Source organism: Schistocerca piceifrons, chromosome 4 (assembly GCF_021461385.2).
Source record: "Schistocerca piceifrons isolate TAMUIC-IGC-003096 chromosome 4, iqSchPice1.1, whole genome shotgun sequence".
NCBI classification, from domain to species: Eukaryota; Metazoa; Arthropoda; class Insecta; order Orthoptera; family Acrididae; genus Schistocerca; species Schistocerca piceifrons.
In genome coordinates this window covers 619,133,012-619,156,537 of record NC_060141.1, presented here as the reverse complement: position 1 = coordinate 619,156,537, position 23,526 = coordinate 619,133,012, and the positions used below count along the sequence as shown (strand labels likewise).

Below are 23,526 nucleotides of genomic sequence, written 5' to 3'. Positions count from 1 at the left end.
TCGCACATCCATCTCTAGAAGGCAATACTGTGCACGAATTTCATAGAGCCTAGTTGCCTGTTGTTAATTATGAAAAAGCCTTTCCAGTGAAGGCTGAGCAATGGTATGGTAGGTGGGTGAGTGTGTATGGTGTGGACAGTGTTTTATATGGCTGATGCACTGTAAGTAGCTGTTGCCTGATGTGAAGTGGCAGTTCACCAGCCTCTTCACGGAGGCTTGGTATGGGGCTTGTTCTGAATGCCCCAGTCACCAATTGAATCCATTCATGGTGCATCACATCCAACATCTTTAAATAAGGGGGTCTGACAGACCCATTAACCATGCACCCATAATGGAGTTGAGAACACACAAATACCCTGTAAAACTGGAGCAGACAAGTTCTGTCTGCTCACCATGTACTGTGGCTAAGACATTTTAAAATACTTAAAGCCTTAACTGGCCATTTTTTCAGGTCCTTAAGATGTTGTAACCACATAAGCTTAGAGTCAAACATGAGGCCCAGAAACCTCTCTGTGTCTTTAAAAGTAAGGATAGTGTCCCTCAGCCTCAACTCAGGAAAGTTTAAAATGGAACGAGAATGGTTAAAAAGAACACACACAGACTTCTCAGTGGAAAACATAAAACCACACTTCTTCGCCTCTTCATTCAACTGACATGCTCTCGTTGCAAGGCTTGAAGAAGAGCAAAACACAGAGAAGTCATCCACAAACAAACAACAATGGACAGGACTTTTCACTATTAACGTAATGCTGTTAACAGTTATGACAAAGACAGTCACACTTAAAATGCTATCTTGAGGGGCACCATTTTCTTGCTCAAAGTGATCAGACAGGATGTCACTGACTCAGAATCCAAAATATCATGGCGATAGGAATGGCTGAATAAAAATGGGAAGACAAACACGAAAACCCCATTCATGCAGCTGCTCCAGGATAAGATGTCTCCAAGTAGTATCACAGGCCTTCTCAATGTCAAAAAATATACCTAGAAGATGATGGTAGCATAGGAAAGCCTGTTGTATAGCCACCTCCAGGAGGGCAAGGTTATCAAAGGTGGAGCGATACCACCTGAACACATATTGAAAACGACTAAGGAGTTGCTTGGATTCTAATATCCAGACAATGCGGCAGTTGACCATCTGCTCCAAGGTCTTCCCCATGCAGCTATTGAGGGAAACACTACGGTAACTACTTGGGCATGTATGGTCTTTCCCAGGTTTTAAAAGAGGAATTAAAATTGCCTCACGCTACAAGTTGGGAAAGTGACCTGATGCCCAAGTGGCATTATAAAGTGCGAGGGGGATATCTTTGTTTCGCCTTGTGAGGTGCTGCAACACACCATAATGGATCCTGTATCACCAAGGGATGTGTCATGAGCCGCAGACAATGCAGAATCCAGCTCCCACATAGAAAACGGGCAGTTGTAATTTTCATCAGAGGTGAACCAGAAGTCCAAACTACACCTCTCAGTAACCGCTCTGTGGCACTGGAAACCTGGACCCTGACTGGCTGTTGCATTAACTGTGGCAAAATATGCCACCATAGCCTGGGCAATGTCTCGTTGATTGGTTTGGAGAGTGTCATTCTCCATTATAGCAGCCATGGGGCACCTGCCTCCTCTTCCAGAAATTCTCCTGATGGTCTCCCACACAACGGAACTTTTGGTGGAATGATTAATGGTGTTCAGGATCTGTTGCCAAGATCTCTTTTTGCTCTCTCAGATAATTAGTCAACACTTTGCCCTCACCACCTGAAAGGCTGCAAGACTCTTTGCAGTTGGCCAACATGTGGACCTATTGCAGAGCTGCATGCCTGGTCCTGATTGCGGAGTGGCATTTAGCACTCCACAAAGGACAAGTCGCCTCTTCTGTTGTTCCATGTTCTGTGGAATGAATGCTGAAGCGGCATGGTGGATCATTTTGGTAATATAATCTACCAATGCCTCAACATTCGCATAATGTTTGAACAGGGCCAACTAGGTATAAAGTATCCAGTCAGCTCTACCAAGCACACATCGCAGTAGTTTCCTTTCAGGTTTCACCCCATCTGGCAGGTGAATGCATATCGGGAAGTGATCACTTCAGTGCAAGTCATCGACCACTTCCCATTTAGCAGTGTGAAAAAGAGCTGGACAGCAAAGCGAGAGATCAATGACAGAGAACGACCCAGTTGCTGCACAGAGGTGAGTGCTCTGTCCTGCATTTAGCAAGTATGCGCATGATGACACGAGAAGCCTCTCAATTGCTCTACCCCTGGGGCAGGTAGTTGCAGAGCCCCAAAGCACACTATGTGCATTAAAATTACCACAGAGGATTAAGGGGCAGGGTAAGAAGGTCAGTTAGGGCTTCTTCATCAAGTGCATCATGTGGGGGCAAATAAATGGAACATCTTGTCAATGGATGACGCACATGCACTGATACAACAAATGCTTGTAAAGTTGTTGTAAGTGAGAGAGGCGAGGATTGGTAGTCACTACTGACTACACCTCCTCTAGCTCTCTCTCCACTCACGTCATCCTTTTTGTGGAGAACATAGCCTCGTAGCTCAGGGGTGTACAATTGATGGAAATGAGTCTCTTGTAGACACAGACACAGTGGTCTACCCTGAGATAAGAGACAGAGTTCCTCCACATGCATCCTGAACCCCTGCTAGTTCCACTGTAGAATGGGAATAATTTCATCAATTTCTTTTTAATTTACCACTATCTTTGCATCATGGAGGTAAAGCACCTGTAGAGCGAGGTGGAGTGGAGGGGCTGCCTGGATCCAAGGCATCTAACTCCATGATGTCCTCCTCATCACTCAGATGTGAAAGAATGGGATCCAACACCGCTCAGGACAGCTTTTTACCCAAACGTCGTGAACCTTTCCCTGTACCCTGTCTGTTCGAGGATGGTGGTTTTTTCTGTGGCAGCTACTTGGATTGCTTTATCCTTACTCTTTTTGCCTTGGCATGTACACAAGCAAGTGCAGGTGCTGGTGGTGGATTTTTGAACACTGGACGATGCCTGAGTTGAGGTGTCGACCTTAGGAACAGGTTTCTTCGCCATGGAAGCATAAGAAGTGGTAAAGGAGGGAGGTTTCATGACCTTATATTCCTTTTCAGCTTCAGCATAGGGGATCCACTTGGTGACTTCTAGTTCCTGAATTTTTCATTCCTCTGCAAAAACAGGGCAGTCTCGGCTCCAGACCGGGTGGCTCCCAGAGAAGTTAATGCAGACTGCTGGAGATGGATAGTCAATCCCAGCTTCATGGGCTGCCTTTCCACATTTCCCACAGGTTGCTTGACCCCTGCAACTCACCATTGTGTGACCAAAACGTTGGCAATTGTAGCACAATATAGGGTTAGGTACATAAGGTCTAACCCTAACTCTGAGGAAGCCTTCCATGATGTGGTCTGGCAACATTGGAGAGTTAAAGGTCACAATGAAGGTAGCGGTCTTCTAAATTTCTCCATTATTCCTACACATCCTTTGCTCTATATCCACTATCCCCTGTAATGCCCATTCCTGTTTAAGTTAGTCTATGTCGATATCCTTGTTCCTGCATGTAACCACACCCTTTCTAGAGTAAGGGAGTTACGCAGTTCAACAGTTGCATCATATTCACCCAATTTTTTTGGTCTTCATAAGTAGTCCCACCTGCTTTGCCCTGTTAGTCTTGACCAATAGCGAACCATTCCACAGCTGCTTAAAAGACTTCAGGCTTCCAGCAGTCACCCCGAGCCTTATTTTTTCAAATGTCCCCTCCTTCATTCTAATGACAAAAAACACATTTTGATTTATGACTCCTTGAACCCTGTTACTATAATTCAAATGATGCAGGTTACCAGGAGGGCTACCCTCCCTCATTCGTTTGGAGGATTGAGTGTGAATACTCTCAGGCAGTACACACTTCCTCTTGGAGGAGAAGATGATGATTCCGAGGTTCCATCTCGGTCCCACAAGCAGCTAGGGAAACAAGGGTCCACTCAAACAGAGCCCCGCCTGGCTGAGTAAGCCTTAGGCAAGTGAGGTGCGGCAGGGTCCCGCTAATGAATGTTCCACCTCAACAGCCATGCATCTCATCAGCTCGCAGCACACCTTGAGATTGAGGGTTTTTTTAAAAGAGGTTTTCACCATCCTTGTGCTCCAGGCAGTCAAGACAAGATTCCCCACCCCCCCCCCCCCAATGCTTTTGAGGCATGCAAGCCTGTGACAGGGCCCATGATTCCTGAGGAGATTCCAAGGTTAGAACTTTGTTAATCTATCCATTAAAAAAACAACATGAAGGGAGCTCCATAAGCAGGGAATTGCAGGGCATCCTAGAATTCCAAAACCACTAACCAGAGATGCAAATAACCATAACAGGAAAACATGGCACTGAAACCATAAAAACTCAAATATAGAGTAATGGAAGAGAAGTCATTTGGTTGAATGAATCTTGTTTCACATCATTTCTAACTTCTGGCCAAGTTTACATCCTAAGAGTGAAACACGTGGGAGTGCAGTGATGATTTGAGTAGGCATATCATGGTATTCCATGGGTCTCCAGATTATTCTGCAAGCTTGCATTAGTGCCAATGATTGATTATGTGACCACTTTTGTTGATCAGATCCATCCCATGGTACAATGTTTGTACTCCAATGATGATTCTGTGTTTCAAGATGACAGGACCCAGCTTAAATAACTATCATCATCCATGACAGGTTTTGTGAACACAAAGATGAATTGTCGCATCTTCCCTGCCCACCAAAGTCACCAGATCTCAATATTACTGAGCGTTTTTTGTCTACTTTGCAGAGAGGGGTGAGGCATCACTATCCATCTCCATCATCATTACCTGAACTTGTCATTATTTTGCAGGAAGAATGGTATAAAATTTCCTTGAAAACCATACAGGACCTGTATTTCTTCCATTCTGAGACAACTGCAAGCCATTTTGAATGCCAATACCATTAGGCTTGGCCGTGTGTTGTGCTTTCAGTGTTCCCATAATTTTGTCCACCATCTGCATTTGACCATGTCCTGTTTCTACCTGTCATATATTTTCATTGGAAGGATGGGTAGAAGTTCAGGGTTTAATATCCTGTCAATAAAAAGGGCATTATAGACGAAATACAATCTCAAATTGGACAGGGATGGAAAAGGAAATCATCTTTGCCCTCTTCCAAGGCCAATCCCAGCATTTGCTTTAAGAAAATTTACAGCACAAAATTGATTCCTGAATAAATCTTTCATTTTGTAGTGGACTGTATGGCATTTCAAAACTACCAATCACATTAAAGTTGTGCACAGACTGGGAAACAAGACTAGAATTGTGCTTTGGCAGGGAATGCTTTTACCAAATAATATATCAAGTAAGGTTTTGAGTTCAAGTTACAGTTACAGTCTGAAATGAGGTTCTAATCTACCGGAAAGTTTCACTGCAGATTTGAAAGATTCACTTTGGTGTTCTTTATCTCACAGTAAACAGTAAACTGTAAATAGAAGTATTGTAGTTTTGCTATTAAAAATTGGTCTTATATAAAAGTGATAAAAACAGTTATCTAACACGTACTCACATACGTACAGCATATAAACTTCAGTATAATGTTTTCCTTTGGACATCTGATTCTGAATAGATCCTTACCAAAAACATACAGATCTGAAACAATTGTAATAAAGTAGTTAACTAGTATCATCAATAACAATTAGCACTGTTGTTCCAAAATTTTTCTACATTATCCTTCTGAAAAGCATTCTGGTGATACTCATACGTTCTTATACACATGAAGTTTCACAACTGATGGCAATGTAGTATAAAGTTAAAAAACATTAACAAAGAATACCAAATAAATGACCAATAGCATGATGTAAAATTACTTTCATTAATGTTATAATTTTAGTTGTCACTGCTGTCTCTGTAGTTGTAGTTTCACATTTCTGACATAAATGAAAACACAATGTGTGAATTAAAGAATGTCAATCAATTTCACATTCATACTTTCATATACATCTTAGATTGTGATGGTTTCAGAAAATTACATGACTATATGTTTTTAACTAAGACCATAACTGAAAGCTTTAGATTCAGCATCCTACAATCACTCAACTAGATGACGTAAAATGGTTTAAAATTTGAATTTCAAATAAATATACCTATCCTACTGCAATGACCACACAGTTCTGATGAATTTTTACAAGACTGAAAAGTAAATAAATGGATGATGGATAAGATTCAACTGCTTCACAATTATTTACAGTTCTTCAAATTAATTTAATAAATATGTATGTCGATTAATGACAATTATGAAGTTATCCTCACTAAAACAGCTATACAATGTTCAAATATGAATTCCTGTATTCCCATTATGCAAAACGTGTATTTCATTTATTCTTGAATTGGCTGCTTATGGTTTTCACGGAAAATCTCAAAAATAGACAACAGAGGGTAATTAGACACTAAAAGGTTGGAAGGAGATACAAGCAGGTATAATCCAGGGATCCATATCAGGCCTGTTAATGTTCCTGTACTACATAAACAACAGGTCATGTAAGGGAACTTCAGAAACAACTCTGTATGCAGACAGCTCACAGAACTGGCACAACATATTCTTCAAGAATTTGGAACTAGGATAAATAATAATGCCTTTGAAACTGAATCTTTCAAAACCACAAACTGTACATTCCAGAACCAAATGAATTGCTGAATATGTATCACAGTTAAATTATGAGAACAAAGAACCAACCTACATCTATACTCTGCAAACCACCATGAACTGCATGGTACAGGGTACATGCCATCGTATATTTCAGTGTCAATCTTACCCTCATGATCCCTACGTGAGTGATATGTAGGATGTTGTAGAATATTCCTAGAGTTATCATTTATAGCCAGTTCTTGAAATTTTGTTAACAGACTTTCTCAGGATAGTTTACGCCTAAGTTAGTGAGTCTGCCAGCTCAATTCCTTCAGAATCCCTGTGACACTCTCCCACAGATCAAACATACCAGTGACCATTCATGCTGCCCTTCTCTATATACATGCAATGTCCTCTGTTAGTTTTATGCAGTATGAATCCCACACGCTTGAACTATATTCTAGAACTGGAGGCACAAGTGATTTGTAAGTAATTTCCTTAGTAGACTGCCTGCACTTCCCCAGTATTCTAACAATAAATTGAAGTCTGCCACCTGCTTTACCCACAACTGAGCCTATGTGGTCATTCCATTTCATATCCCTACAAAGAGTTAGAGTTACTATAAACAAAAACTTGTCATGGACATGGATTTCTTAGTGAAGTGATTTAACAGTTTTGTTTATGCAGTGAGAGTTCTAAATAATGAAATTGACTTAGCTGGCAAGAAAATTGTTCGTCATGTACATTCTTAACAGTTAATAGATATGGCATAGTTTTTGGAGTGTTGAAATACCAAACCTCCTTAGTGCGTTAAAGCTACAGAAAAAAATCACCAGAGCTATGCTAGGAACCAACAACATGCAGTCACGCAGACCATGATTCAAAAACCTTGATTTTACATATACTTCTGAAACAAGGCATAGATCAGACTGGGTGATGTCTTATCACAGGTTTAACTTATTTGAAAATACCCTGTTTACATGGCTTTAAAGCTTAGCAATGAAATACAGTACAAATTCAAGGTTTACAAGCTAAAAACCATAATACTCAACACTAAAAAGCACTTAAAAATGAAATTTACGACAGTGTGGAGTATTTTATACATGAGCAAGCAGAAGGTTGTGTTGTGTGTGGGTGTGTGTGTGTGTGTGTGTGTGTGTGTGTGTGTGTGTGTGTGTGTGTGAAAATTGGGGGGGGGGGGGGGGGGGGGGCTGTATGCTGTAATGCTAGAGATATCATAACAAACTGAATCTGCCATTACTTATCTTTGTATCACTACCCCCTACCGCAAGTGGAATGAGGTTCGGCACCTGCCAGTACTTTGCACAAGAACTAGGGAGTCAAGAGCTCAAGACTTGGTTAACGTACCAAGCAGGTGGCAAGTGCATACAATCAAATATAAAAGTTAAATAGAAAGATTGTTAGAAAATGAGCGTGCGCCCACACACACACACACACACACACACGGACACACACACACACACACACACAAAAGCAAATAAAACACATGACTGCAGTCTCTGGCTGCTGTGGTCTCAGCAGCCAGAGACTGCAGTCGTGTATGTGAGTTGTGTCTGAGTCAGGGTGCGCACATATGTGTGTGAGTGTGTGTGTGTGTGTGTGTGTGTGTGTGTGTGTGTGTGTGTGTGTGTGTCGGGTCAAGTGCGTGCATACGCACGTGCCTTTGTGTGTATGCTCTACCTCCAACAAAGACCTTGTTGGCCAAAAGCTCATTTTCTGACAGTCTTTTTGTTGTGCCTATCAGCTGCTCAGCATCTCTGCTAGATGGTGAGTAGTAACCATCCTTTTCATAATATTTGCAATGGATTTTCCATTGCAAAAGCGAAATAGTTTGTTGAAATACTAATATATGTAATTTAATATTGTTTCCAGGCAAACTGAGACAAAACGAAACAGCTGAAGTCTGGCTATAGACAGCATACCAAGTGGGTTGTGGGTGTGAGTGGTGCATGCAATCAAATGTAAAAGTATATAAATTGATGACTGGGGTAATTTAATCATTGAGGAAAGCATATATAATCAAACTGATTGTAAAGTACTGAAATGCAATAGTAAACTCAAAAGAACTGTGCTACCTGAGTGACTTTGACTTTAATGTGGATCTAGTTAGAATAATAAAATTCAATGTTTATTTAAACCAAGTTCAAATCATAGAAATCTATAATTATTTTATTATTTTGGTGGGTAATATCAGACAGAAATAGTAGAAGTTCTGATAGGATAAGTGTCAGTAAGCGCACAGTTATGAATTGTGTCATATATATTCAGTCCGATGTCTGTTGATTTTGACACAAAAATAACCCAAACTTTTTGTAATCAAAATAGGAGGAGGCTCACATGTAAATCCCTTTGATATGACCAAACTATTTCATCTACAGACATGATGACCTACAAATGTTAATGACTGACTGAATGAAATAGTTCATAAACAACAGGCCATGTAAGGGAACCTCAGAAACAGCTCAATAGCAGTATTTTCCTATATAAAGAACACAGAACTGGCACAAAATACTAAACAAACTCTTCAAGAATTTTGAACTAGGAAAAATAATAATGCTCTGAAACTGAATCTTTCAAAAGCATGAACTGTACATTCCGGGTCCAAATGAATTGTTGAATATAAATCACAGTTAAATTATGAGAAAAAAGAGACAACTTACATCTATACTCTAGCATAGTTCCACTTTCAGATATGATGACCCTCAAATGAAACAAGTGGATAAACTGTTCCAAACAGCCAGAGCCAAATGCTAGAAGAAACAAGAAATATGGATCCTGCAGACACCACATCACAGCACGTATACATATCAGTAGCAGAAAATAAACAAAGTGTCACAAGTTCTGTAGGTGAATAATTAAATCATTGATGTAGGCACAGAGTTATAATCGCTGCAATTTGTTACAAACAGTGTCAAAAACTTCATGTAAGTTAACCTGGTAGTACCTTGACATTCACTAGGTACTCAATAATGTTTTAAAAAACTTAAATCTTTAACTGATGAAAAATTAGGCACACAGAAAAGTTGTTCAAAGAAATGGAATGGTTAATCAGAAATGAGATTGCAAAACAAAAAGCAGGAGAAAAAAATCAAAGAATTCAAACTAGAAGTGAAATCAGAAGTAAAAGAAGCAAAAACCTGAAATGGAGTCATTGTTCTGGAAATAAGAATTGAAAATTCTGGAAATTACTGAGCCCAACATTGTACTGGCCAGGTGGAACAAGAAGTAACCTGCATAAGCCAAGTGTACTGGAAGTGCAGCAGTCAGTGTAAAATGCACAGCACACTCAAAAAAGCATAAACTCATATGTAAGCTTTTGAAAGACAAATTACTATGATTGTAAGAAACAACCTCCAACAGAATTTGTACATAGATGCAGAAATAAAAAATTAAAACCAAAAGAGGAAACATTATTAGAAAGAAAATGTGAAAGAAATCAGTTTCTAGGCACACAGATGATGAACTAGGCGTAGTATGCTGGACAGTGCAAGGACACCCACGCAAAGAAGGCAGGTATCAAACAAGAATAATAATAGTGACACTGGAGATTGCAGCAGAACAGGAACGTAAAATATGTATGCTTATCAAACATGTAATATGTAGCTGCTTAATAGGCAAGGGTGCAGAAATAGTGATGTGACAAAAGACAAAGTTCATATAGCAAAAGTGCATAGAGAGACTGTCAGACCTGTTAAGTAAGGTCTTCAGTGTGGGCAGACTGAAGAAAATAATCCTCAAAGAAGTACAAAAGGAAATGTAAATGCAGTGGATATCAGTTTGGATGCAGCAGACGTGGAAGAGTAGAAAGGCCATGGTCAAATTGAAGAAGAATACGAAGTGGAGAGGCAGAGAATGGGCATGAAGCAGCTAATCAGGGAGAACAATGGAATCTCCCTCTAGTTCAGAGATGTGAAATCTGTAGGCCACAAGCAGCAAATGGTGGCAAACAATGTGAATCATATGAAGAAAACTTTAAATGAAGAACAAGCTAGTTTAGAGAGGAAAACATATGTTAAAAGAGAAGGTGATAATTAATCCATTCATTCACATTAAACTATATTGGCAAAATGTTAGAATAAATAATCAGTTCTGAAAGTCATCTGTATGGCAAAGTAAGCTTAGTTTACTGGGTTTTCCTTGTAGATAACCAGTAACTGTATCTGCAAATAATGACCAGTAACTGAAACAATGGAATTCTGAAATACACATGATAAGAAGCTGAACTATTCTGAGGTGGGATTTGTAATAAAGTGTATGATATAACAAGCTTGCAATGGAAGGAACAGGAAGATTAACAGAAATATTAGATGAAATATGGTACAAACAAGTTTTGCCAATCAGGAATGATGACATGATTGCCATGAAGGAAGCAAAATAAAACCTCATGAACTTATCTTGTATCTACATATCCAATACCACAAGCATTGAAAGTTATAAGCAAGAAGAAATGACGATGCGATGCCATGAAAACTGCAGGAGTGGAAGAAGACGGAAAATATCATAAAAGAACAGTGAAGGAGACACAACCAAGGGATAAATACAAAAGGAATAATTATGTATAAAAATTTTGTATATCATGTATTATGGGCAACTACCAGAAATTAACACTGTTACAATACTCTAAATTTGTATAGGTTTATGTTGAAGAAGGGGGTTTACATAACGACATCTCAATATGCAGCAATGTGTACATGAACTGTGGGCTAAAAAGACCCATCAGCAGCCATAATGAAACAGCCAGCGAAAACTAATGACATGTTACTTCTGTTTCATGTTTAGAGTCAATGAGACGAGAGGGCTGCATTGAAATGGTACAGCATAATGGCAGAGCAGTGCACAGTGGAGCAAGCTGTGGCCGGGAGCCAGGACTTCATGCAGTGACTGAAGGCAGCCGATGAAATGGGGACTTCAGAAGAAGGCCTGATGTTTTCAGGCCTGATGTTGGCTGACAACTTCTGTCATGATCAGCCGGAAGCAGAAGATGGTGAGCGAGCTAACAATGATGTGCACAGCAGTTGCGTTTAAGAGTAATGCAATGCTGTACTACAGCATCATGCAGGAAGGGTGAGCTGGCAGCACGTGACAGCTCTTAAGTGTCATGTGTGTGTGGTCCATTATGCTAAACAATGCTATTTACCTGTGAATTAGTCTGCTCAGTATAAAGAATACACTCATAGCATGCACAAAATTATTGTGTGTGTTTGTTCCTTTTTCAGCAGATTCAATTAATGGCTTTTATACTGTTGTTACTTCACACATGTTTAATCAGATTTAGAAGTGTTACCTCTGAATCAACAGAGTAATGTCTTGTCATGCCATAAAGACATACAGTTCTCTGCAACACTGTGTAACTAATGTGAATAGTTTATAAAGTTTGTTAATTTCACATTTCATGAATCTTTGGTAAATGCTTTGCTGTGTGGTTTTTCTTTCAATTAGTACTAAATGTTACAAAGATTGTATAATCTGACTAAATGGGTATCCTACTTTAAAATGTTAAAATGTAATAGCTTCTCTTACATAATTCATGTTATGTAAACACAAATTTTGTAAAATTTCTGTAAGCAGGGATGACTGAATGAGATGAGTGTATTTTGAAATGTTAATAATTTCTAAATATTAATTTCAATTAAGAAGACACCACTGCCACTGTCATTTGTATTTTAACATTTCTGGGATATTTGATGGTGACTGGCAAACAGTGGCATGCTCGTGAATCTCTGAGAGGTGGGTAAAAGCAGGTCTTGGCTGCATAGCTGTCCACTTATGCCTTCAAAACCAGTTTGAGGTATTGCGCATTGCTGAAAAGTACATATGATCCAGCAAGGGATGCCTCGTGTACTGGGACTGTGGTCGATCTTGCTGAGAGTTTTACACAAGCATGAGAAATAGTGGGCAGGTCAGAAAAGAAGGGTCCATTTGATTGCCAGAGGTTCTCATCCGAGATGTAGAGGATGTTCTGCCATCATCAACTGAGTGCACTGGGTGCACACAGTGGAAAATTGTGATTCATGTCAGCACAAATGACACCTGCTGCCTAGGGTCAAAGGCCATCCTCAGTTCCTGCAGGAGGCTGGCTGATTTGACAAAGACAGCTAGTTGACTCACAGTGTGGAAGCAGAGCACCATTCCCCAAACTGATCGTGGTCCTCTGGTTTGGAGCCAAGTGGAAGTCTCAGACAATTCTGTGACAATCTTGGATGCAGATTTTGAGTAGTGCGCACATGTTGTTTTTTTGGACAGATAAATCCCATCTCAGGCCTGATAAGATGCATTCCAGTTCCAGGCAGGGTGGCATTCACCATAGCACATCTGAGAAATAAAATGTTAATATAGAAGTAGCTAATTGCAGGAGTATTTATGGAAATGTCCCAGAACCAATCTCACTTATAATCGGTAACAATGCCCACATGGTAATAGGGATACAAAATTGGCTGAAACCAGATGTTAATAGCAATGATATTCGAAACTCTGATAGAATAGTACATCATAAGTGATGGTGACAGCATGTTTATAGCCACAAAAATATGATAATATCTAGTGGATCAAACATGTTCATCAGGTGGTTTTATTGATCCCTGCCTCAGAAGCAGTAGTGGTAAACATTGGCGAATAATTCATGTACATCTCTAGGTCACATTAAAGATTTAGGCGAAGATTTCAGTTCTCCTTCCGCTCTCCACAAACCCTTCCCCATTGTTCTGTATCAGAACTGATTTTCAAAATTGAGCACCTCCATGTTGATCAAATGGGGTGATATTTTGCCATGTGGGCTAATAATGATAGAATGTTAAGCAAATTTCTTAAAGAAATGCAACCATCAACATTTGGGTGATATTTTTGTTGATCAATGCGATTTCCGGGCAACACAGACAAATCGAATTGTATTCTTATGAATGATTTTAATCACACAGAATTTGGTTTATTATTTACTTATCCAGTAGCGTTCTCGCTTCCCATGCCCGGGTTCCTGGGTTCGATTCCCGGCGGGGTCAGGGATTTTCTCTGCCTCGTGATGACTGGGTGTTGTGTGATGTCCTTAGGTTAGTTAGGTTTAAGTAGTTCTAAGTTCTAGGGGACTGATGACCAGAGATGTTAAGTCCCATAGTGTTCAGAGCCATTTGAACCATTTACTTATCATGTGGCTTTTAGTGCTGGGAGTCTCCAAGGAAATGCTCAGCTCACCTTCAATGCAGTTCTTTTCAGTTAAGCAGAGGGCCTGCATCTTTAAGGTTATTGGAATGTGTCAGGAAAGAAAGGTATTCAGAAAGAATTGGCTATGTAGTATACTCAGCAATCAGCCCCAGAATTTGTGTAAACTGAAAATGGGAGAGCACAGAAAACCATTTTCAATGTTGCCATCAGTTGGATTCAAATTGCCCCTCCTCCTTAATAGAAGGATTGCTATCTCAGCAGCGCAACATGCAGAGCTACCTTGATCACAGCAGAATTAAGAACAAATGGTGTTGTACATTGTTTGAAAATAAAATGATACACATTACAACAAAAATTGCATTCCGATAATGTATGTTTTTCCTTTAATTCTGCGTGTCTGGTGCACAACTGCACATATATTTAAAGATTCAATTGTGCACAGAATTGCTGTTTCCAGTTGTTATAGTATTACAAGAGTGTATGTAGATTTGGACAAGGGTGGGGAAGGGGAGGTTGGCGATGCAAGACGCAGTCGACTCAGACGAATGCAAGCAGACTGTTCGTCTAAAAATGAACTATAGAATGTGCTGTCATCACATACCCCTTCTGCTCTCCACAAACACCTCTCCAGTGTTCTGTAATGGAACTGGTTTTCATAACTGAGTACTTCCCGGGTAACTAGATTGGCGATATTTTGCCATTTGGGCTAATAATGATAGAGTATTTAACAATTTTTTTAAAGAAATGCAACCATCAACATCTGGGTGATATTTTGTTGATCAATGTGATTTTTGGGTGACAATGGCAAATTCACATGTATTTTTATGGACTAATTTTAATTTAATGTTATTTGTAATGATATTTACTGCTATGCTGCCTTGTGAAATACTTAAGTATTGCAACTGCAAATTTCTGATAGTCTCCAAATAATGACTCAAGTGCCAACATTAAACTGTTATAGATAAGTAATTAGGTAATTCTAGTAGCGTGTACATAATTTTGACGTGCCCTAATGCTAGTGGATGGATTCTTACCCATAATTAGAAACTGTATCGCAACAGCACACGGCACAAAAACAATAAACAGCAGCACCTGTGTTAAATTGGTTCTGAAAAAAATGTTCGATGAAAGAGAGCACTTGACACAAGCATCTAGATAGATGCCATGTTCCTCGACTTATGGAAGGTGTTCAATACAGTTCTGCACTGCCACATAATGAACAAAATACAAGTGGACAGAATATCAGACCAACTGTGTGATTGGATAGAAGATCTTTTAGCATACAGAACATTGTACATCACTCTCAATGGAGAGAAGTCTTCAGACTTACAAGTACTTCAGGCGTATCACAAGGGGGTGCTATAGGATCTTTACCTTTCACAATATATTTAAACGAGCTAGTGGACACCACTGGAAACTCCATCCGGCTTTTCACAGATGATGTTATTGTATACAGAGTTGATGCAGCAACCAATGTAATATACTGCTTATGTTGTTGTTGTTGTGGTCTTCAGTCCTGAGACTGGTTTGATGCAGCTCTCCATGCTACTCTATCCTGTGCAAGCTTCTTCATCTCCCAGTACCTTCTGCAACCTACATCCTTCTGAATCTGCTTAGTGTATTCATCTCTTGGTCTCCCCCTATGATTTTTACCCTCCACGCTGCCCTCCAATACTAAATTGGTGATCCCTTGATGCCTCAAAACATGTCCTACCAACCGATCCCTTCCTCTGGTCAAGTTGTGCCACAAACTTCTCTTCTCCCCAATCCTATTCAATACTTCATCATTAGTTATGTGATCTACCCATCTAATCTTCAGCATTCTTCTGTAGCACCACATTTCAAAAGCTTCTATTCTCTTCTTGTCCAAACTATTTACCGTCCATGTTTCACTTCCATACATGGCTACACTCCATACAAATACTTTCAGAAATAACTTCCTGACACTTAAATCAATACTCGATGTTAACAAATTTCTCTTCTTCAGAAACGCTTTCCTTGCCATTGCCAGTCTACATTTTATATCCTCTCTACTTCGTCCATCATCAGTTATTTTGCTCCCCAAATAGCAAAACTTATTTACTACTTTAAGTGTCTCATTTCCTAATCTAATACCCTCAGCATCACCCGACTTAATTCGACTACATTCCATTATCCTTGTTTTGCTTTTGTTGATGTTCATCTTATATCCTCCCTTCAAGACACCATCCATTCCATTCAACTGCTCTTCCAAGTCCTTTGCTGTCTCTGACAGAATTACAATGTCATCGGCAAACCTCAAAGTTTTTATTTCTTCTCCATGGATTTTAATACCTACTCCAAATTTTTCTTTTGTTTCCTTTACTGCTTGCTCAATATAGAGATTGAATAACATCGGGGAGAGGCTACAACCCTGTCTTACTCCCTTCCCAACCACTGCTTCCCTTTCATGTCCCTCAACTCTTATAACTGCCATCTGGTTTCTGTACAAGTTATAAATAGCCTTTCGCTCCTTGTATTTTAACCCTGCCACCTTTAGAATTTGAAAGAGAGTATTCCAGTCAACATTGTCAAAAGCTTTCTCTAAGTCTACAAATGCTAGAAACATAGGTTTGCCTTTCCTTAATCTTCCTTCTAAGATAAGTCGTAAGGTCAGTATTGCCTCACATGTTCCAGTATTTCTACGGAATCCAAACTGATCTTCCCCGAGGTCGGCTTCTACTAGTTTTTCCATTCGTCTGTAAAGAATTCGTGTTAGTACTTGGCAGCTGTGGCTTATTAAACTGATGGTTCAGTAATTTTCACATCTGTCAACACCTGCTTTCTTTGGGATTGGAATTATTATATTCTTCTTGAAGTCTGAGGGTATTTCACCTGTTTCGTACATCTTGCTCACCAGATGGTAGAGTTTTGTCAGGACTGGCTCTCCCAAGGCCGTCAGTAGTTCCAATGGAATTTTGTCTACTCCGGGGGCCTTGTTTCGACTCAGGTCCTTCAGTGCTCTGTCAAACTCTTCACGCAGTATCGTATCTCCCATTTCATCTTCATCTACATCCTCTTCCATTTCCATAATATTGTCCTCAAGTGCATCGCCCTTGTATAGACCCTCTATATACTCCTTCCACCTTTCTGCTTTCCCTTCTTTGCTTAGAACTGGGTTTCCATCTGAGCTCTTGATGTTCATACATGTGGCTCTCTTATCTCCAAAGGTCTCTTTAATATTCCTGTAGGCAGTATCTATCTTACCCCTAGTGAGAGAAGCCTCTACATCCTTACATTTGTCCTCTAGCCATCCCTGCTTAGCCATTTTGCACTTCCTGTCGATCTCATTTTTGAGACGTTTGTATTCCTTTTTGCCTGCTTCATTTACTGCATTTTTATATTTTCTCCTTTCATCAATTAAATTCAATATTTCTTCTGTTACCCAAGGATTTCTACTAACCCTCTTCTATTTAGCTACTTGATCGTCTGCTGCCTTCACTACTTCATCCCTCAGAGCTACCCATTCTTCTTCTACTGTATTTCTTTCCCCCATTCCTTTCAATTGTTCCCTTATGCTCTCCCTGAAACTCTGTACAACCTCTGGTTCTTTCAGTTTATCCAGGTCCCATCTCCTTAAATTCCCACCTTTTTGCAGTTTCTTCAGTTTTAATCTACAGGTCATAACCAACAGATTGTGGTCAGAGTCCACATCTGCCCCTGGAAATGTCTTACAATTTAAAACCTGGTTCCTAAATCTCTGTCTTACCATTATATAATCTATCTGATACCTTTTAGTATCTCCAGGGTTCTTCCATGTATACAACCTTCTATCATGATTCTTAAACCAAGTGTTAGTTATGATTAAGTTGTGCTCTGTGCAAAATTCTATCAGGCGGCTTCCTCTTTCATTTCTTAGCCCCAATCCATATTCACCTACTACGTTTCCTTCTCTCCCTTTTCCTACACTCGAATTCGCGTCACCCATGACTATTTAATTTTCGGCTCCCTTCACTATCTGAATAATTTCTTTTATTTCATCATACATTTCTTCAATTTCTTCGTCATCTGCAGAGCTAGTTGGCATATAAACTTGTACTACTGTAGTAGGTGTGGGCTTTGTGTCTATCTTGGCCACAATAATGCGTTCACTATGCTGTTTGTAGTAGCTTACCCGCATTCCTATTTTCCTATTCATTATTAAACCTACTCCTGCATTACCCCTATTTGACTTTGTGTTTATAACCCTGTAGTCACCTGACCAGAAGTCTTGTTCCTCCTGCCACCGAACTTCACTAATTCCCGCTATATCTAACTTTAACCTATCCATTTCCCTTTTTAAATTTTCTAACCCACCTGCCCAATTAAGGGATCTGACATTCCACGCTCCGATCCGTAGAATGCCAGTTTTCTTTCTCCTGATAACGACATCCTCTTGAGTAGTCCCTGCCCGTCCACACATGTGCTTATACATAGATAGAAAGAGCCATTATTGAATGGTTACGAGACCACAGAACAATCACTGGAAGCAGTTACTTCAATGAAATCTATGAGTATGCACACAGAATTATTTGAAGTGGAATGACCACATAAAATTAAATATGAGTAAGGCAGATGGGAGACTAAGACTCATTGGAACAATCCTCAGGAAGTTTAGTCCATCAACAAAGGTAGTAGTCTGTAACACACTTGTTGGATCAATATTTGAATATTGCTCATTAGTATGGGATCCATACCTGATAAGACACGAAGTGGAAATAGAGTAGATTCAAAGAAGAACAGCACATTTTGTTGCAGGTTCATTTATTAAGCACAAAAGTGTCATTGAGATGATCAACCAACTCCAGTAGCATATGCTGCAAAAGAGGTGTTCCACATAACAGTGGTTTATTTTTAAAGTGCCAAGAAGGTATTTTGCTAGAAAAGCCAACCAATGTATCACTTCCTCCTACATACATCTCACAAAAAGACCATGGACATAAAATTGGAGGGATTTGAGCCCTCACAGAGGCTGGCCAGGGATCATTCTTCCTGGGTACCATTCATGACAGCTTTGGGAAAAGGTAGATGTGATACTGGTACACAAAACACCCTTTGTCACTCACCATAAGGCGGCTTTCAGGGTACAGAAGTAGATGTAGTGATCTGTAGCATAGTCTGAAGTCTAGGTTACGTTGAGGTGACAGTTTGGTTGCAGATTTGTGAAACAGTTTTTAATGTTTCAGTTGATCTGTAATCTTCACCATAATTCTGGCCAGGCCGGATGAACCAAGAACTTTACTGTAAATACTTAAGAAAAGTTTTTTGTATGATTAAGTTAAGAAAGTTCATTGCGCTTGTGTAGCTGCTTCATTAATTGTAACTGTATTGGCAAAAGCTTGGCCAGAAATTTCATTCAGAGGCAAATATGCCTCATTATCATAGTTTATTTAAAGTCTTGTTACAACATTTATGTATACTATCAAGAGATGGCCATGACTACTGAGTTTGGGAATGCTGTAAACAATATTTATCAAATTGATTTTATTACAACACTGAACATTATTGTTTATTTTAGGTGATGCCAGGAGATTTTTATGGGTCACAGAAAATTCTGATGTAATTCTAGTTAATGTAACACACATAAACATCTATATGATTACTATACAATTCACACTTACGTGTTTTGCAGAGGTTTCAAAGAAAGACTTTCAGACTATTTCTCTGCCACTCCACTCTCAAATAGCATGTGGGAAAAATGAACACCTAAAGCTTTTCTTACAATCTCTTAACTCCTCATATTTTATAATGATGATCATTTCATCCCATGTATGTATGTGGGAGCTGACAAAATGTTCTGACAATCAGTGATGAAAACTCATGATTGTCATTTTCTGGAAAGGTTTAGCCATAATGTAAAACATATTTGTTATAAAGACTGCCACCCCTGCTCACTAATCGTTATTTTGAAGCTCTCTCCCATACTTTGTGATACTACAGAATGAACTATTCTTCTTTGAACTTTTTTGATATCCTTTGTCAATTCTATCTAGTAAGGACCCCATACTGCACTACAGTACTCCAGAAGAGAATGGACAAACGTAATCTAAGCAGCCTTTTTAGTATATTTGTTACAGCTTCTAATTCATTCTGCCAATAAAACGCAGTCTTTGGTTCACCTTCTCCACAATATTTTGTATGTGATGGATCCAGTTTAAGTTATTTGTGCAATTCCTGGGTATTTAGTTGAACCACCAGTCTTCATGTTTGTGTAAATTAACATGTAACCAAAATGTGACAGGATTTTTATAATACTCATGTGGAGAATCCAACACTTTTTATTGTTCAGGGCCAACTGCCACTTTTTGTACCATGTAGATATGTTGTCAAAACAATTTTGTAATTTTTTTTAATTGCCTGATGATTTACTACATGGTAAGCAACACTATCATCTGCGAACAATCTAAGATTGCTGCTCACATTGTAACGTAAATCAATGGATTAAGAATAACAGAGTGCTGCAACACTTTCTTAGAGACCCCAAATGTAACTTCAGTTTCACTAGATGACTTCTCATCCATTACTGCAAACTATGACCTTTTAGTCGCACAGCAGAGACGATACACCATAGGCTCACAATTTGATAAGAAGCTGCTTGTGAGGACCAGTGTCAAAAGCCTTCTGGAAATCTAGAAATATGGAATCAACTTGAGATCGCCTGTCAATAGGGCATTTTACTTTAAGTGAATAAAGAGACAGTTTATTGCAAGAAGGACATTTTTCTAAATCCACATTGTTTGTGTGTCAATAGGTCATTTTCTTCAAGATACATTTTAGTGTTGGAACAAATTATATGTCCCAAAAATCTACAAACTGATGTCAATGATGTGGGTCTATAATTCAGAAGATTATTTCTATTTCCTTTCTTGTATACTGGTGTGACCTGTGCAACTTTCCAGTCTTCAGGTACAGATCTTTGTTCAAGGTATGGTTGTGTTAGTGCTAAAAATGGAGATATTTCTTCAGTATACTCCAAAATAAATCTCACTAGTATACAGTCTGCACCAGAAGAGTTGCTTTTATTAAGTGGTCTAAGTTTCTCCAATAAATCCAGAGTATCCACTTCAAAATTTCTCACTTCGGCAGGTGTTCTTGCTTCAAATTCTGAAATATTTGCAACATCTTATTTTTGACAGGATTTTGGAAAACAGTGTTTCGTAACTCCGCTTAAGAGGTGTTGTTGGTAACATTACTACTGCTATTATACAACAGAGCCACTTATTGTGTTGCCACTGGTATATTTCACATATGACCAGAGTGTATTTGATCATAGACTACTGGTTTTCTTTATTACACTAGGATGTACAGAGAAGCCATAGAAATTCAAAAGCGTAAAAACAACAGTAACAGAAAAGAAGGACTCGAACAGGAAAAGTTGTGATCCTCAGTGCTAAATATAACAAATGGCACCAACTCTTTCTTACTGCAAGCTCCACGACACACATAGGTGCAACTGCACACCTTAGGCATCAGTCAGATGACATCATAACTGACTGTTGTGTGAATACATACAAACAGTGCAGCTTATCGAGCTTGTTTGAGACCGTAACTGCTTTCTGAGTCATCAAAGCCTCTGATGGTGCCTCCAGCATTGGAAGACGAAATGTTAGGTAGAGAATAATGCCTTATACCACAGCCTAATTCCCATATAACCAGTATCAGCAAGAATGTACAGAGTGTACACAGTCTGGGAACACTTTCAATTATTTATTTCACAAGAATTAGACATTGTACACATGTCATACATACTGCATTTTGAAGATAAACTCTGAAAGTTTTTTTACAAACATTCGATATGCGAATCATGAGTGACCCGGCAGACATGAGTACGGTAACCGAATTCTTGCCCTACCCATCCCAGCATGACATCGTCAACTGTGGCAGTCGCTTCCCGTATTCTCTCTCGGATCTCTGCTACATCACGTGGTAGTAGAGGAGATACATAATCAGATCTTTAATGTGTCCCCACAGAAAAAAGTCACATGGAGTGAGATCTGGTGATCAGGGAGACCATTTCATGAAACAGCTGCCGCCTTCTGTAGCACAGTTGATCCACCGATGAGGCTGCTCTGTGTTCAGGTACTCACAAACTTCACAAAGGAAATGGGGTGGAGCCCTATCCTGCTGAAAGATGATGGGAGAGTCAGATTGCATTTGAGGCATCTGCCATTGCTGCAACATGTCCAAGTAGGAATATCCAGTGACAGTGCTCTCAGTGAAGAAGAATGGCCCGCACAGTCTTCGATGTGACAAGGCACGAAAAAATTTACCTTTGGGGAATCACGCTCAAATTCAATGCATGCATGTGGATGCTTTGTACCCCAGATTGGACAATTATACCTGTTCACTTTCCCATTAGTGTGAAAAGTGGCTTCGTCGCTAAAAATTAAGTGACCAAAAATGCCATTTCCACCCTCATTCAATTGTTGCAGCTGCGAAAAAAACTCAAAACGCTTGTCTTTGTCACCATCATTGAGCTTCTGCACTAGCTCCAATTTGAATGGTTTCATAGACAGCTTCTGTCGCAGGACTTTCCACACTGTCATTGGAGCCATTTTGAGTTCACGGAATGCACGATGCACTGATTTCTTTGGACTGATTATGAATGTCTCTCTTACACACTCCCCATTCACTTCACTCGGACTGGGACGTCCGCTTCTCTCTGCTGGGAACAAGCAACCCGTCACAACGAATTTGTTGTGCCAGTGGTAAATGACCTTCCTGGGGGTGGCTTCTTACTGTACTTGGTTCTAAACAACTGTTGAACTGCTGTAGGACACTTGTTTTTGTCGAACTCCAACACACAGAAAGCTCCCTTCACACCTGAACTCACCATATTTGCAACTAGCCCTGACTATCGGCAAATTACCAAACCATGCTGTGGCAGTATACATCAGAAAGTTTTCAGGGTTTCTTTTCAAAAAGACATATGTTTGATATCTTTACAATGTTTGGTTCTTGTGCAATAAATAATTGAACATGTTCCCGGACTTTATGTTCACCTTATATTTGCAAGCTTATGGAGCCAGTGGCTCCTTTTGGCAGAAATGTTGAAGGAAGAGGAAGAGGGGTGAAGAAAAGGGCTGGTAAGGTTTAGGAAATGGGAAGAGTCCAGTAAAGTTGCCCAATTTCCTGGTCAAGGGAGACTTCCCACACTTCTTTCCTTCTCATCTCATCTGATAGGTCAGTGAATGATGACAAGCTTGGATCACTTAATTCATTATGCCACATAAGGTCATGACTTTCTGAAAAGAATCATCACTGGTGAAGAATCGCGGGCATATCACTGCATGCCTGAATCCAAGAAAACCTCTATGGAGTGGAGACATGTTGGCTCCTCAGCACAAAGAAATAGACACAAAGAGACTCAATCTACTAGGAAAGTGCTTTTGAAAGTGTTCTGGGACATGCATGGGGTGTTATAGGTGCACTTTCCTGAGAACAGGATGACAGTGAATGCTGCAGCCTACGTTAAAACTTTGGCTAAGTTGCATCATGCCCTTCATGAGAACTGCCACAGCATTAATGCTAACAGTGTCAGACTTCTTCATGACAATGCTCACCCCCATGTTGCTGCTCCCGGGTGGGAGGTGCTCCTGTGTCCACCACACATTCCAGATCTTGCACCATTGGACTTTCATCTGTCTGGTCCCACAAAAAAAAAATTCCTGTCAGCCCACACTTTGGGACAAATGTGGAATCGAAATCAGCAGTCTGAAGGTGAGTATACTTGAACCAAACCAACTTCTACTA

The 23,526-nt window shown here is 39.7% G+C and overlaps 1 protein-coding gene across 1 annotated transcript in view; it reads right to left on the bottom strand.

Moving 5' to 3' along the window:
- Positions 1–23,526, bottom strand: part of LOC124796064 (peptide transporter family 1-like) — a 178,140-nt gene that overhangs the window by 80,321 nt on the left and 74,293 nt on the right. The window contains exon 6 of the mRNA XM_047260151.1: positions 5,542–5,624. Coding sequence (XP_047116107.1) covers positions 5,542–5,624 — 83 coding nt within the window. The remainder of the gene's footprint in view (positions 1–5,541; positions 5,625–23,526) is intronic.